The following is a 15,850-nucleotide window of genomic DNA, read 5'->3' on the forward strand; positions in this document are numbered from 1 at the left end:
AACAGAAAGAGGACCCTCAAAGGCCAACATTTAATTGGTGTCAGGACCACCAGCTGCAAGAAGCCTTGAGCCTCCACCTAGTGAGCGACTGGAAATATGTCAGGGACTCACTGGTGTCTTGAGCAAACCTCTTATTGTGATTTTCAGTGCACAAAACCTTTATTATGCATTTCATTCAGGACTAGGGTTGTGTCAAATCTTCTCTAATGTTGATATTTACTTTCAGTGCAGTAAATATCATCTGGGGGATGATACATTTGAGGAAGCTAAACAAGTGATCAAAAACTTTCATTGTGCCAAATAAAAAACCCCAGAAGGCTCAAACGAAGGAATTGGAAAACAGGGCCCAGGCATATAGAAGGAGAGCCGGTCTTGTGGTAGCAAGCATGAATTGTCCTCTTTGCTAAGCAGGGTCCACCCTGCATTGCACTTCAGTGGGAGGCCACATGTGTGAGCACTGTAAGATATTCCCCTTAGGAGATGGGGACACTCTAGGAAGAGCATCTACAAGCTTGCATGCAGAAGGTTCCAAATTCCCTCCCAGGCAGCATCTCCAAGATAGGGCTGAGAGAGACTCCTGCCTGCACCCTTGGAGAAGCCACTGCCAGTCTGTGAAGACAATACTGAGCGCTCGATTGACCGATGGTCTGACTTGGCATATGGCAACTTTCAGTGTTCCTGTGTTCTAGATTCCTAGTACTACTGCTACGAATATTTATATACCAGTTTTCAAAAAAAAGTTCTCAAAGCAGTTTTCACAGAAACGTAATAAATAAACAAGATGGTTCCTTGTCCCTAAACGGCTCACAGTCTAAATCGAAACATAAAATAGACAGTAGCAACAGCCTCTGGAAGGATACTGTTCTGGTGCCACCACCTGAGCAGAGAGAAGGAGCTGTTTACCTGTTCTTTGCTGTGATGTAAAGCCATTTAGCCCATGACCAGCAAAAGGATTGGCCAGTCAGACCAGGTGATATGGAGAGCCCGTAAGGGCCTGGCTGGCACTATGTAACAGGTTAGATCTCTCAGTATGGGCAACTTGTTGCTGGAATAGCCATACAAATACTTGTCCGTTCCCTCCTGTTTGTCCAGACTTGCCTTTTGGAGCCTGACCATTTGCATGGTCTTGGTTACTACCTTCCTCTGGTCCCTCTAACTTTTGTTTACTACTCTGGACCTTGGCTTTGGCTTGACCTGGACTACATACTCATCTCTGATTCTTCCATATGCCTCCTTGCAGGTCTGAACCCACAGGGCTCTATCACCACACAGGTTCTGTTTCCACTCCTTTTTGAGGCCCTTTTGATCCTTTGCTGCCTTTGCTTTGTGGTGCCATTTTGCTTCCTCCTTCTGCTCTCTCTGTCTTCTGCCCCTTCTGCCTGTACCACATTTTAATTCTGTTGGCTGCGGCAATCCATGTAATTTGGTGGAGTGTCCATGACCTCATTGCATTAGACTTGGCATCAGTGACATCACTGACAAACCACTTGGGTTACAAGAGCCAACAAGAGCCACTGATGAAGTGACGAGGTGGGTAGCTAAGGCTCTGAGATAAACAGCACTGAAGCCACACAAACATGTATGCAGCAGGTCTGGAAAATTGCCAGAAAAGGGGGCACTTCTTAAGAATTGGGGAAATTGACACAAAATGATGCAAGTAATTTTGACTCAGTCTGTGCAGAACATTTCACCTGACGAAACACATTCTGTTGAAAAGTCCATCCTATATAATAAAAGGCTAAGTGAGTGTCCATGCCTTTGGAACGTTGGGGATCTGCGTCCCTGCCTCCCTGGGCTGTTCTGGGCCTGCGCGAAGTGCAGGCCCAGAACAGCCCAAGGGAGACATGACCGCCGACACCAGGCGGCCATGTGGGGCGGCCAGAAGCGGCCGCCTCAAAGAAGCCGGGGAAGCCCCCCCAAACCAGGGAAGAGGCGGCGGGGGAAACTGGAGGAGCGGGGAGGACGCGGCGTGGCCGAGGCGGCGGCGGAGCCATGGCCAAGGCCTGGCCGCGCCGCCGAAGCTGGCCTGGAGGAAGAGGCGGCGGGGGAAGCCAGCCAAGGTGGTGGCGAAGCCGCCGCCAAGGCCTGGCAGCGCCGCTGAAGCCGGGTGGGGGGAGACTTTGGGGCCCTTGCCCGCCCTCCCAGCTGCCCGATCCCTCAGCAGGTGCCCGGGCCGATGACAAGGCGCCCTTGTCGCCTCTTCCTACCCCCAGAGCAAGCTGAGTTGGAGATTGCAAAGGCGGCCTGCCGGAGTAGCCGTCGCACGTGCGCGCTCCCGCCTCCGCTTTGTTCCCGGGAGAGCAGCGTCGCCGCCAGGACTGGAGCGGCCTCAGCCAGCCGCTCTGTAACACAGAGTAAAATTTTACTGATGCTGTGACTGGGCCCTGTCCCTTTAAAGGGCCGCTGAAACAGCAGGAGCAACTGGCAGTGCTGCTGAGTTGCAGCGAGGAAGTAGTCTGTGCCCCGGCCAGACGCTCCAGTCCTCACCGCTGCTTTCAGTTTCGTGGCAGCCGAGCCACGCTGCCTTCAGGCAGAAGCGCAGTGAGAGCAAGCCGCTTCCTTAGGGAGAGACTCCGCTCACAGCAAGCTGTGGGGTGTGCGGTCACATAGGCGTCTTTGGGACTTTTTCAGAGTGGGGGCAAAGCAAGGAAAGAAGAGAGTACGGGAGAAGGAAGGGTAAATTAAAAAAAGAGTGGAGGAAGGAAAAGACAGAAAGAAAGAGAGAGAAAGAGAGACAGACAAACAGACAGAAAAACAGACAGAGAGACAGAAAACAAGGACTGAGGAAGGGAGACAGAACAATAGATAAAATAAAATAAATAAAAAAGGAATAAGAGAGAAGGGGGGGAAACAAAGAGGGAGGGAGGGAAAACAGGAGAGATAGAAGTAAAGAACAAAGGGGGGGGAACCGCCCCCCACAGAGCCCCCCACAGAGCACACACATGAGAGAGGGAAAAGAAGAGCGAGAAAAGGAAGGAAAGGAAAGAAAGGAAGACAAACAGAAAGAAAAGAAAAAGGACAAGAGAAAGGAAGAAGGAATAAAGAAAAAAACACCTAGCGCCTGTTATTATAACGGGCTTAAAATTACTAGTGTTGAATATTTTCAGAGCCCAGTTGGGGCAGTCAAAGCTCTTCTCTCAATCATTCTTTGTCCTCGCCCCTACTCTTTCTGTGGAGCCAAACTCATGGTGATTTCATGGAGAGGAAACCTGGCCCCACGTCTCTTGCCCAAGACTCCTCCTCTTAAATGTAAGGTCAGGGCGATAAGCACTTCCATGTCTTAATGCAACCTTTTCCAAGCCAGCCCACATTACCTCTCTTTTACTTGAAAGGCATTTGTAAGTGAAAACGTCAGCGTCCACGCTCTGTGGGGAAATGCAAAGCCCCCCCCCCACAAGACTTGACTGTGTCGCCCTTTTCCTGAAGACAGAGATGTTAAGTGGTGAAAGGAAGTACATATAATTCCTTTGCTGAGCATACGACAGAGCGCCATGAGTAGAAACAGGGCTGGCTTCCGCTCCTCCGTCGAGTCGAACTGTCTCGGACAGGTGGCAGCTCCCCAGGGGCTCAGGGCATCCCGTGTTGAGTACTGTTACATAGCAGTTTAATACATGTGTACAGAGAGAGGTGTAGTAGTAGGTTAGGGGCTGTTTATGTGGACGTGATAAATTTACTAGGGGTTTTATATCCCTTTGTGGCTCTGTGCATGCCTTTTGCCAACTGCATCGCGGCAGTAAACGCTGACGTTTCCCAGCGTACCTTTCAAATGCTGAGTGCTGGAAGTAGTTCTGAGGGCAGAAGAATTAAAATAACTTTCAGATGCCTACAAACAACAATAACATACTGAAATGGTTCTTTTGCCGGTCTTGCTTGGTCATCTGGAACTTCTTAAAAGACGGTGGTGCTTGGGGAAAGTTTGGGGAGGGGGGCTCCATCAATGCAGAGGGGTCAGTTTTCAAAGCGGCGTGTGAGGATTTAGCTGGGCGAGCCCTTCTGACGCTAATGGGAGTCAAACGGCTAAATCCCCGCGCTCCGCTTTGAAAATTTACTACTAAGCCTCTTGACTTCTCACTACATACTTTGATTGTAACAGTAATCCATGGTTAACATAATTTTCCCGACAATAATGTCAAACATACTTTTGAAGTCATTGAATTATAGGAAGAGTTACCTCTTCCATAACTCTTTAAAGATGGCCCCATCAGGCCGATTTCACAGTCGGCCCTCGCCGCTGAATTTATTCTCGAACACAAGAGAAGAATGTATTTGTTGCCTGCGCTTGAATCATTGCCTGCAGACCCTTCCTATTTAAAGTGACATTATTGTCCAGTTCTGCAGCGACATGTGCAGCATGATCCTATGGGGCAGCTGTTTCCAAGTCACACTGTGGATGCCTCATGAACAGACTCTACCTGAATCAGATCACTGCTTCATTTAACTCATATTGTCTCCACTGATTGGCAGCAGCTCTCCATAGTTTCAGAAGGAAATTTCTCAGCCCTACTTGGATATGCCAGGAATTGAACCGCATACCTTCTCCACGCAAAGCAGATGCTTTACCACTGAAGTAGAGTCCTTCAGTCTTTTTATATTGAGCTCCACCCTCACCCCCCAACTAGGTCATGTGGTCTCAAAATGGCTTGCAAACCTAGGGCAACCCTGCACACTCTGACCTACAAGCCATGTACAATCTTTGACACACATTACTACCAGGGGCCAACTCTCATCCATGCATATTCATTGCTTGTTGACTGTAATGATGACCCAAATGTAAAAATGAGCTGTTATAAATCAAGTGCCACAGTCGAATCCTTCACGAACTCCATGTCATCAACGCAAGCTCAGATGGGTTCAGTGGAGAGTGTTCTCACCTGGGGACCAGACCCATTAAGCACAGACTAATCAAGTAATGAGAGCCAATGGAGAGCCTGCAGGTGTGAGCCAGCCCTGGGTGGGGAGGAACAAGCATGCTTTCTTCTTTCCACCTTTTGGGTTGTAGCTCAGAGCACAAGAGACAGCCAGGTCTCAGATCCAGGTGTGTGCGCGCGCACCATGCAACTCCCCAGCACCAGATGCTGAGGTGCAGGACTCAGAGCCCCAGGGTGAGCATGAACTGGCTTTATCTTTTGCAACTTTTAGTGGTGGTTTTAGAACTTCTGGATTATAAAAGCTCTTTGGGTGCCTTAGCAGAAAAGCAGCATATAAATGTAGTTAATAAATAAGTATCTTTTGAACTGTACACCTACACACTTAGGGTATGAATGTGACAAGCGTGTGTTTGAGGACATGTGAATTGTTTGGGTACATATGTCAGAGAGCCAGGATGAGGTTTGTGTTGAGCATACATTGGGTGGCAATCCTGAAACGTTCTTGTCTAATGTGTGAAACCGTCCTGCTATATTTCAGCATGAGGAGAGCTGGTCTTATGGTAGCATGCATGAATGGTCTCCTTTGCTAAGTAAAGTGCACCTTGGTTTGCATTTGGATGCGAGACTACATGTGATCTCTGTAAGATATCCCCCTTAATGGATGGGGCCATAGCTCAGTGGAAGAGCACCTGCATGCAGAAGGTCCCAGGTTCAGTCCCTGGCAGCATCTCCAGGTAGGGCTGGGAGAGACACCTACCTAAAACCTTGGAGAGCTGCTGCTGATCAGTGTAGACAATCCTGAACTACCTGGAATGATGGTTTGACTCAGTATAAGACAGTGATTTCCAGTTATAAATCATGGATCCATTATTTACATTTTGTGCATGCATTGTGCGCATGCATGCACCCTGCACTCTAGCAGCTGCCAGTTGGCACTCCTGTTGGAATGCCAGCTTCCAAGACTCACAAAAGTCCAGTGTGGTTCTGCCATGTCCAGCTTGTTCTGTGGGGGAAGCAAAGCACCTGCGGTTGCCAAGAACCCAGCATGTCAAAGATATCTTCACAGCACACAAGAGATGTCTGTTTCATAATTATACCCTGTCTGTGACTGTTCTCCTGGGAGGAATGTAATGAGAGGAAAAGGAAACCAGATCTCTACATTGAGCTGCTGATAGAAAACCTTAAAGATTAATAATTGAACATCTATTGTACTCTTGCGTCGGAGGGCAAGGAAGAGCACTGACAGATAACACAAACAAAATTTGTTGCTTTTTAAAGGGTTTAAAAAAAATTGCTGTAGTGCTATGGTTATGCTCCTGCAGGAATCAGACCTGATTGTTTAGCACTGCATTAGCTGTTTATGATGCCAGTGATGCTTTTGTCTATAAACCCATAAAGATATCCCCTCCACCCCCCACCCCAAAGATCCTCAATTTGTGAGGCAGAAAACCTTTTCCTTGGTAATTTTAATTCTCATGCATTTAGCCCAACAGTTTTCCAACTGTCTGCATTCAGGGAACCTTTCCCACATCCCCTCAAGTAACCCCAATTGTCTAGGAACCCCTGGCCTGTTTTAGGGGATTTTAGAGTGTACATTCAGTTCTCACAATGCACTGGCCTCACCATAGCCCCATATGAACAGTGCCAATGAACATAGCCCCATATGAACATACCCAGTATGCTCCTGTGTCCGCACCATCCAGGGGAAAGTCGATGGGCCATTCGTTGTTCAAGGAAGCTTGTCTCCCATCCCCCACTGAGCGTTGGGAACTGGCTCTCAGAGCACTCCATGGAGGCCAGCAGTGGCCGCATTCACACGTAACATGAAACTGGAGGTGAAGGGGCCTCTGGTTTCAATTGTCAGATGTCCAAATGTGGGCAACTGTAGTTAAAGGAGAAAATGGACGCAAAGTGTCCCTCCCCCAGACAGTAATTTGTACCTTTGGTCTGTAGTGAGGTTCGCCACCTGGACCTCCTGTTCCGCAGCAGTGCCAGAGTGGCGTCCAGACGCTGGTACTGCAGTCTGGTTGCTTTATAACCGGAGTTGAGGGAGGAAGCTCCTGCAGCTGCTGTTGGCCACTGGGGCTGTCCTTCAGTAAAGAAGGAAGCCCAGGCAGCTGGTTTACCCTCCTCTCTGCAGTCAGTGAGACTGCAGAGAGGGAGCTCTCCTGAACATCCAAATCCAGACAGGAGAGCGGGGGGAACTGTGGCCCTAAACACATTTACTTGGGAGCAAATTGCATTGAAATGAATGAGAGTTATTACTGAGTAAACATGTTTAGCATTTGGCTCTGTCTGTCAGTAATAATATGAGGACGATCGGTTGCTGAGGTGTATCTAGAACCCATTGTGGTTATTGGCAAGATTTGTTTTTTTAAAACACAACACTGTTTCTTGTAGGATATGGATGTATTGCTTCAAACTTGTTTATATTATAGAGGCGGCAACATCTATTTATGCTTCTATATGTTTCTTTTCCCCATTATTAACTGGTTTACAGCTCTGTTACAAAAAGCTGTAACCTGCAGAAACTTCACACGTCAAGGTTACCCCCGAAGCGATATTTTTCTACATCTTTCCCCCCACTTAAAAAATACAACTTCTGAAGCTGGTTCATTTATATGAGTTTTCCTTTTAATTAACAGTCTACAGTGGCAAGAAAATGGAAATGGTGATTAGGTGGAAAAGGTGTCATCTTGGAGCAGAAGGCAGAGTGGGAAGCAGGAAGTGTGAAAGGGAAGTCCCAAATCTGGGCAAGTAGTAGAAGAAATAAGAGCAGCCCTGCTGGATCAGACCCAAGGAGGCCCATAAAGTCCAGCACTCTGTTTCCCCCAGTGACCCACCAGATGCTTCTGGGAAGCCCACAGGTAAGAGAAGAAGGCAAGCTCTCTCTCTCCTGCCGTTGCACCCTGCAACTGGAATTTGGAGGCATCCCACCTGTGAACCTGGAGGTAGCCCATAGTAATCAAGCCTAGTAGTCATTGATAGCCCTCTCCTCCATGAATTCGTCTAAGCCCCTTTTAAAGCCACACAAGTTGGTGGCCACCACCATACCCCAGGGCAGAGAATTCCATAGATGAATTAGAATTTACTCAAAGCACTGAGTCAAAATGCCCCCTTCACGGGCCCCTTCATGGGCTGGCTTAATTGGGGGCATTTCCCCAGTTTTTAGGGATGGGAGAGCTCGTTCTCTGCAGGACATCTGCTGGCAGCTGGCGGGCGCCATCCTCCCCACAAAGCCCCAAGAATGATATTACACAATGGCATGGTGCTCTTCCCAGTGTGGGCCACCATTTACTTCCCCAGATGACTATCAGGGGGTGCTGTGTCATCATCACATAGCTTTGTTCTGGGTGCCTTGAGCAGTGGAGGGAAGCAGCAGCTACTAGGAGCAGAGTCACCACTGCAAAGCAGATGGCAGCAACTGAAGGGAGCAGGGAGATACACTGGGGGCAGTTCTGGTCTCTGTTTTGCCCTCTGCAAAACTGAAGCAGAATTTCCCAGGTGAGCTCTTTTGGCTAAGCCTTAGTCAGAAGGACCCGTTGCCCAGACCAAATCCCAGTCTGATCTGGAAGCCTTTATAGCTCCCCGCTATGCCACCCTGTTGCCTTTGGGGAGACTACCAGGGCAAGAAGCAGTTGGGGTTGCCAACTCAGACCGAAGCTATTCCTGAAGCTTCACGCCCATCCCTCGTGACTCCAGGCAACCCTGAGTATTTGCAGTGAGCTATTCTCAACCCCCAAGAGGCTATTCAGGCAAACAGTACATTATATTGGCCCCAGAAACTGCTGGCCCACCAGGTCAGGAATGTGATAGGATTTCTGTGGCTTGCTGCTCAGAATTGAGTCCAGTTGCCGAACTATTTTTAAGGGAAGCCCCATGTGGAGAACATAGCAATAGTCTGCCCAGTACACTGAAAGCATCCTGGGCAGGCCTCTGAACTGCTTTTAGAGGTCCTTAAGATCCACGTCCATTAAAAAGCAACATCGAAAGCAACTCCGACTTTATAGCCCATTCCCCCTTAGGAAAGCAGATTCTGAAGTTTCCATTCTTCCCTCGGTTGGACAGGCACTGACCGCAATGTAAGCCTGCTTGATGCTCATTTTAATGACCCATGGAAAAGCAGCTGTGAGCCAACATTAAACTTCCATCCGTTCCTGCGATCCCGTCATTCTAATCCAACTCTTTCCTCATTCTGGCAACCCTTTTCATGTCCTTCAGCATTCCCACACACATTATGTCACCCTTAATTCTGGATGTCCCCGAAGTGTGGACAAATTCCCTGTCCCCTGAGGTGTCTCCATTTCTGAGATTAGAAATTGGGGGTGGGAGGGTGCGTTCTGCACCATTGTATTTCCCAGTTCTATATTTCACTTAACAGTGATAAAATATGGCTCTTTGGCAAAACAGCTGCTGCTGAGATGTAAATCATCTGCTCCCACCTGCCAAAAAGATCTCGGCCAACTTAGTCGCCAAGGCAGCTTCAAATAAGTTGCATTAACGTTAAGGCAACTTGATGGTTACAGCTCCCCAGGCCAGGGAAGGATTGCTGTGTGTTCAAGGGCGGCCTGCCTCCCGCAGCCTGAGGAGAAGCTTTGTCACTGTGGCTTAGCTGGGTTCCTGTGTCTCCTAGCATAGACAGTTCCTGAGAACTTTGCGCTGTATCATTGACAGTGGCACTCATCAAGAGTGAGGTGCCTCCAGAGTTGTCAGTTTCATTGAAGTTGTGTTGCTTGTGCCTTGGGTGCTATTGGCTGAAAGCTGCAAAGAGCCAGTTTGGCTGATCATGGGCACCCGTGGAGCAAACCAATTCTGAGTATTGTCACTGAGCTACATTCAGTCCCCAGAGTCTGAGGTACTGAGCTTCTAGTTCGTTTGGAATTCAGTTCTTCTGACCCAGAAGGTCTTTAACATTGCCTAGAGGACAGGGTGTGCAGAGTAGTCCTCCCCCTTTAAATGTGTGGTTTATTTAACATTTTGTGACTACATGTGAGCACTGTAAGATATTCCCTTTAGGATATGGGGTCATAGCTCAGTAGAAGAGCATCTGTATGCTTTCATGCACTCACTGGCTTCTCTAGGTAGGGCTGGGAGAGATTCCAGTTTGGGACTTTGGAGAACTGCTGCCGGTCAGCAGTACTATAGATTTTCAGTGATATGCTTGCATGCAGAAGATCCTAGATTCAGTTCCTGGTGGCATCTCCAGTTAGGGTTGGGAAAGACCCCTGCCTGAAACCTTGGAGAGTCTCTGCCAGTCTGTGTGGACAATCCTATGCTAGATAGACCAGTGGTCTGACTCAGTAATAAGGCAGCTTCCTATGTTCCTAGACGCAAGTAATCGGGTTCACCTCTGAGGATCTCCATTAACTGCTCTTCGCCATGAAAGCAAAATAGAGCCTCTCTGTTCAGAGGCAGTATGCCACTGAATACCAGTTGCTGGAAGAGCAAATAAAGGAGAGATATTGTCTTCATTCCCTGTTTGTGGGCTTCTCAGAAAGATCTGGTGTGCTCCTATTGGAAACAGAATGCTGGACTAGGTGGAGCATTCTGATCCATCAAGGCTCTTCTTGCATATGGTTCCCGGGAGGCATCTAGGTAGCTTAACAGAACTACATGATGTGCTTTTAGTTGACCCTCTCTTGACCATGTCTGTTTTTCTCCTCCCCTGTTCTGCACAGTAGTGCCACCAGGAAGTCCAGGTCCCATCACTCGGCATGAATCCTATGACAGCTTAGCGCCCGACCACAGTGGGCAGGAAGATGAAGAATGGCTTTCTCAGGTATGGATTTTGGAGACCTTATGCTTGGCTCTGGGGCAACGGCATTGCCAAAATTCAGCTCCAGTCGGATCAATGAGGTGCTGGCGCCAGACGACGTTCATGTTGAATGGATGTTGGGAGGGGAAATATCTACTGCCATCCAGTGTTTCCTTTAACAGAGATTCTCAGAGGTTGTTGATTACAACTCCTAGCATCCCTAGCTTCAGTGGCCTTTGGCTGTGGATTATGGGAGCTGTAGTCTATAGCATCTGAAAATCCCTGTTACAGGTAACTGCTGCCATCGAACATGCTTCTGCCGTTGTGACAGATGAGCACAGACTCCCTGTTGTATAGACCATAGAGTGACCCTTGTTTAGGATCACCTAGAACTGATTTTAAATGTGTGTGAACTAAAAATTCAATCTGCAGACTAGATGTCTGGCACACTCCAGCAAGCTTGGTCAATGGCATTTCACTGAGTGTCAGCCATAAGAACATAAGAACAGCCCTGCTGGATGGGGCCCAAGGAGGCCCATCTAGTCCAGCATCCTGTTTCACACAGTGGCCCCAGATGCCACTGGAAGCCACAGGCAGGAGTTGAAAGGGGCATGCCCTCTCTCCTGCTGTTACTCCCCTGCAACTGGTACTCAGAGATATCCTGCCTTTGAGGCTGGAGCCATAAGTATCTCTTAAGTTTTCCCACAGAATTCCTACAGAATTGACAACACTCACACATGAATGTTGACCAATTTTGGGTGTGCACAGGAACCTTAAGTGTACATTTTCAAGGGATTCTGCAACAGAAGTCTTTGGATTGTTCACGGAGCATTCAGGAATGCATAATTTTTGCTAGGTAAGAAGAGCAGTGGTGTCTTCTCGGGACATGAAAGATGCTCGCCTTCCCAAGCCAGCCACTTTAGATTAAAGCCCGTGGTACATGTATGTTTTTCCAAAAGTGTTGCTATCAGTGGTAACAGCATGCGGCGAAGAAATGCTGCCCTTCGCTTCCACTTCTCAGTTAGAAGAGTGGGTAATGCATGCTGTCATTGGGAAGTAGATACAATATGTTTGTCCTGCACATGGTGGGGGAGTGAACAAGAACATCTGGCCGTCCCCTCGGTGAAATTGCAGAGGCATCTGTTTACCTCTCGGCTCTGTGACGCTGATGGTTTCAAGCTCAAAATATACAGAATGCTTTAGTCGTGGCCTAATTTACATAGCTGTGCATAGAGCTGCCTGCATCAGGCAGACAGCCCGAGCCGCCCCCCATGAGAAGGCGAGACGTGGAGGCAAGGCAGAGTGGCTCGGGTGCTTGTCCTTCTGGGCTTGGAAAGAATTACCCAAGAACAAGACTGTGTGTTTGTTTTTGAAAAAATACTTGTTATAACAATGAGAAGTCACCTAGAGCACTGAAATTTGAGCATCAGTTGAGAGAATCGCTAAAGCAAGGCAATGCATCTGTGCATATATACAGCGAGCATCAAGGGGGGATGCAAATGTCTTTGGAAAGCCATCTTCTGCGTCGATTTAGATTTGGGGTCTTGGTTTCCTGCCCCTGCCCCCCTCAGGCATGGTAGTGTTTTGCTTCTGTGATGCTGGAACTTACAGCCTTCGAAAACTCCACTTTGATAAGAATGCCCCCTTTCTTCCTACACTAGAGAGCCAGATTCTTAGGGCATCTTTGCTCTCACTCACTTTCTGAAGGCTATAATAAATGTGCTATGCCATGTTAGTGACATAGATTTTTTTAAAAAAGAATAAGGCAGCATCTTTTAGATGAATATTTTAATGCCCAAGCTTTCGTGGGTTATTATAACACGCTCCCTCAGATGCAGGGTGAAAGCATGGTCAGTTGCAGGCAGGTAGTGACAAATATTCCATATACCTTTTAAAGAGACATTGGCAGTATATCAATGGTTTTAGACATACCAGTAGCAAAGGAGAGAAATTACTGACTATATGTCTCCGTAATGTATTCAAAGAAAGATTGACACAATCAGATTTTACGATAAGTCCCTGTTCTGTTAATTCACATTCCTGAACTTCTCTTTTTAAATACAGCCACTCTGAGGTCTCTGATCTTATGTCCACAGACTCCGGGCTGGTTAAAATGCTCACCCACAGGCTTCGTAGTATTTTTGGTCTTAATATCCTATTTGTGTCCATTCCGTTGTCATCTCTACGACAAGCCTGTTTGTCTGATATTTTTTGCCAGAGGGCACTTAATGCATGATATTAGCATTCCAAATGCTGCATCTGATGCTTCTGCTTATCTGCTCCTGTATTGTTTCTGTATATAGAACATAAGAACAGCTCTGCTGGATCAGGCCCAATGCCATTCTAGTCTAGCATCCTGTTTCACACAGTGGCCCACCAGATGCCTTTGGGGAGCCCACAGGCAAGAGGTGATGCCCTCTCTCCTGCTGTTGCTCACCTGCAACTGGTATTGAGGCATCATGCTTCTGAGGCTGGAGGTGGCCTATAGCCACCAAACTAGTAGCCATTGATAGACCTGTCCACCATGAATTTGTCTAAGTCCATTTTAAAGCCATCCAAGCTGGTGGCCATCACCACATCCCATGGCAAAGAAGTCCATATTACTCTTTCATTAATAGTAAGATGTATGTTGTTTTCAGTCTGGGTATAGAAGTAAAGCTGGAAGTAAAACTTGTAAGGAAGAGAGTCTGAGGAGTGGAGTGAGCAGCAAAGAGGGAGCAGGGTCTTTTCCTTTAAAACATCCGAGGTGAGGATACAACCAACATGCATGCTAAACTCTAAATGTTTATGATTCAATGAGTCTTGAAGCAAGGACTCCATCAGCAAGGATCAGGCATCTTCGCCCCTGCTCCACCACAAACAGAAACTTGCAAATGAGTTCCTGAATCACCAAATGCATCACCGGGAGACAGGGCATTTAGCACCCATGATCATGTCATGATGCGGGGTTGGGCAGCCGGTCATGGGAGAGATGGGAGTCTGATAAGGAGATGCAGTATTTGGGAACAGCTGCTCGTCCTCAGCTGGAGCTTGCTACAGGTCACCAGGTGGTGGGTGAGTGGCAGGGGCAGGGCAGACCACCTAGGCTGCTCCCTTAGGGAGGCTGCCGCCGCCACTTCACATGGCAGGTAGAAAAAGGGCTCCTCCCCTACGTGGTGGAAAAAGGAGCGCCTCGGGGGAGTGCCACTGAGTTGGCAGAGCAGACACAGGCCGCCTACGCCACTGCTCTCTTCTGTTGGGTTTTGCGTTTGGATAGATTGATCTGGGTTTCTTTTCTTTTTTTCATTTTGCTCCCTATCCAGGCAGTCAATCTTGCGGAAGATCAACAAGATAAGTGGGTGAATTGCCTTCCTTCAAGCAGTCAATCTTCCGCAAGATCACCACTTAAATATATATAATTTAATATATATTTTAAGTGAGGCTTTAGGAAAAGGCGCTCTATCAGTATGACTCCTCCATAAATCTCAGAAGAAACGTTGTGATATATCAAAGTATCCCAGAAAGGCGCTGTAAAAAGTGAAAAATTTTCAGAGCTCCAATCTGTAGGGGGGAATCCAAATCATGTATGGAGGGCACCTTGATGTTTCGCACGGACTTGGATGTAAACACACAACCGCCCCCCGATGTATGAGCACCCTTCCTGTGGTGAAGTGAAATAAAACTGCCGATTGGGAAGGGTTCAGGAGTCTGCCGCTGCGGCTGCTCATTAAAACATGTTTCTTAGACTGCTGAGCAGACTACTGGTCAGGGTTTTATAGACCCAGATGACCAGGGATTGGCTGATGGGGGTCAGCTGGCAATGACTGAAGGGGACACTCCTTGTGCAAGGAGATGCTTCAGTGCTTGATCTGCAGGATTTGCAGAGGGCTGGTAGTACATGAGGGGAAGAGCTCCAGTTTGAGACACACACACGACAGCACCTTAACAGGAGCTGCATGGCAGCTGTTATATGTAGTTCTGTACCAAGAGCGATTCTGTCCTTGATTCCGAAATACTGCATGTCGACACTGCAGAGGTGGAGATTACTCAAAACCCAAAGGATTTTGAGGGCTACAGGCCACCTCCAGCCTCGAAGGCAGGATGCCTCTGAGTACCAGTTGCAGGAGAGTACCAGCAGGAGGGAGGGCATGCCCCTTTCAACTCCTGCCTGTGGCTTCCAGCGGCATCCGGTGGGCCACTGTGTGAAACACGATGCTGGACTAGATGGGCCTTGGGCCTGATCCAGTAGGTCTGTTCTTATGGTCTTATGATTGCATGCAGGGCTTTGTTTCCATATGCCATTCGGCTCTGGCATAGCCACATTTTGTTGCTTTCTTCCAGGTTGAAATTGTAACCCACACCGGACCTCACAGGCGCCTGTGGATGGGCCCACAGTTCCAGTTCAAAACCATTCACCCCTCAGGCCAAACAACAGTCATTTCCTCCAGTTCTTCCATACTCCAGTCACATGGCCCCAACGATACCCCACAGCCTCTCCTGGACTTCAATACGGATGATCTGGATCTGAACAGTCTCAGGTTAAAGAAACCTGTTTTTCTTTTTGCAAGGAGGGTTTCTAGTTCTCACCCCTGCACACATACAACATACACCAATAGCTCACTGACAAAGGAATCCTGCCTCTTATGAATGTGGACTAAATTCTATTATGTCAGTCTGGATAGGATTCTGACTGGCAGCCTTTAAAAAAAAAATGAAAAAGGACTGGATTCTGAACTGAGAAAATGCTTAAAGTCCAGCAACACTGGTCATGCTCACTAGGGTTGTTCATGCATCTTGTTGTACACACACACACACACACACACGCACGCACGCACGCACGCACACATTTTCAGTTGAACGACTGAATACACACTCCTTTAAAATGTTGACATGGGGAACAGACCCCTTGAAATGTAGAAGACAGATGGTGTGCACTGCTGTACCTGCACTAAACATTAACATGCGAAAGACTGTTTCCGCATACAGATCAGCAGGCATGTACACAGACTGAACTTATGCTGGATGTGATGTGTGAATAGGATTAGTGACTTTTGCCCACCCAAGCTGTTCGGCAGGCAAAGGGCTCCTTTCCTCGAGTATGAGCAACCACAGAGCCATTCCTTTAAGCTGAGTGAACAGCTAAGATGCCTCATAAAGGCAAAGGGCTCTGCCAGACATGATGGTTAAAGAGCCCTTTGCCTGTCTCTCCGTCTGACAGAAAGTGGCTGAAGTGTGTTACAGGTTGTGT

At 47.9% G+C, this 15,850-nt stretch overlaps 1 protein-coding gene across 18 annotated transcripts in view; it reads left to right on the forward strand.

Annotated features, from left to right (window-relative positions):
* The window catches only part of BCAS3 (BCAS3 microtubule associated cell migration factor), a 535,871-nt gene that overhangs the window by 262,849 nt on the left and 257,172 nt on the right, over positions 1-15,850 (forward strand). For 16 of the 18 annotated variants that reach the window (XR_008311724.1, XR_008311723.1, XM_053274524.1 and 13 more), the window contains 2 exons: positions 10,547-10,647; positions 14,944-15,140. Coding sequence is in view for 15 of the 18 variants with exons in the window: in XM_053274524.1 (XP_053130499.1) it covers positions 10,547-10,647; positions 14,944-15,140 (298 nt within the window). In the remaining 3 variants the exon portion in view is untranslated. Of the gene's footprint in view, positions 1-7,513; positions 7,736-10,546; positions 10,648-14,943; positions 15,141-15,850 lie in introns of those variants that run through there. The other 2 variants (XR_008311725.1, XM_053274521.1) reach the window with 2 other exon arrangements.

The sequence above is a fragment of the Hemicordylus capensis genome, chromosome 12, assembly GCF_027244095.1.
Source record: "Hemicordylus capensis ecotype Gifberg chromosome 12, rHemCap1.1.pri, whole genome shotgun sequence".
In the NCBI taxonomy this organism is placed as follows: Eukaryota; Metazoa; Chordata; class Lepidosauria; order Squamata; family Cordylidae; genus Hemicordylus; species Hemicordylus capensis.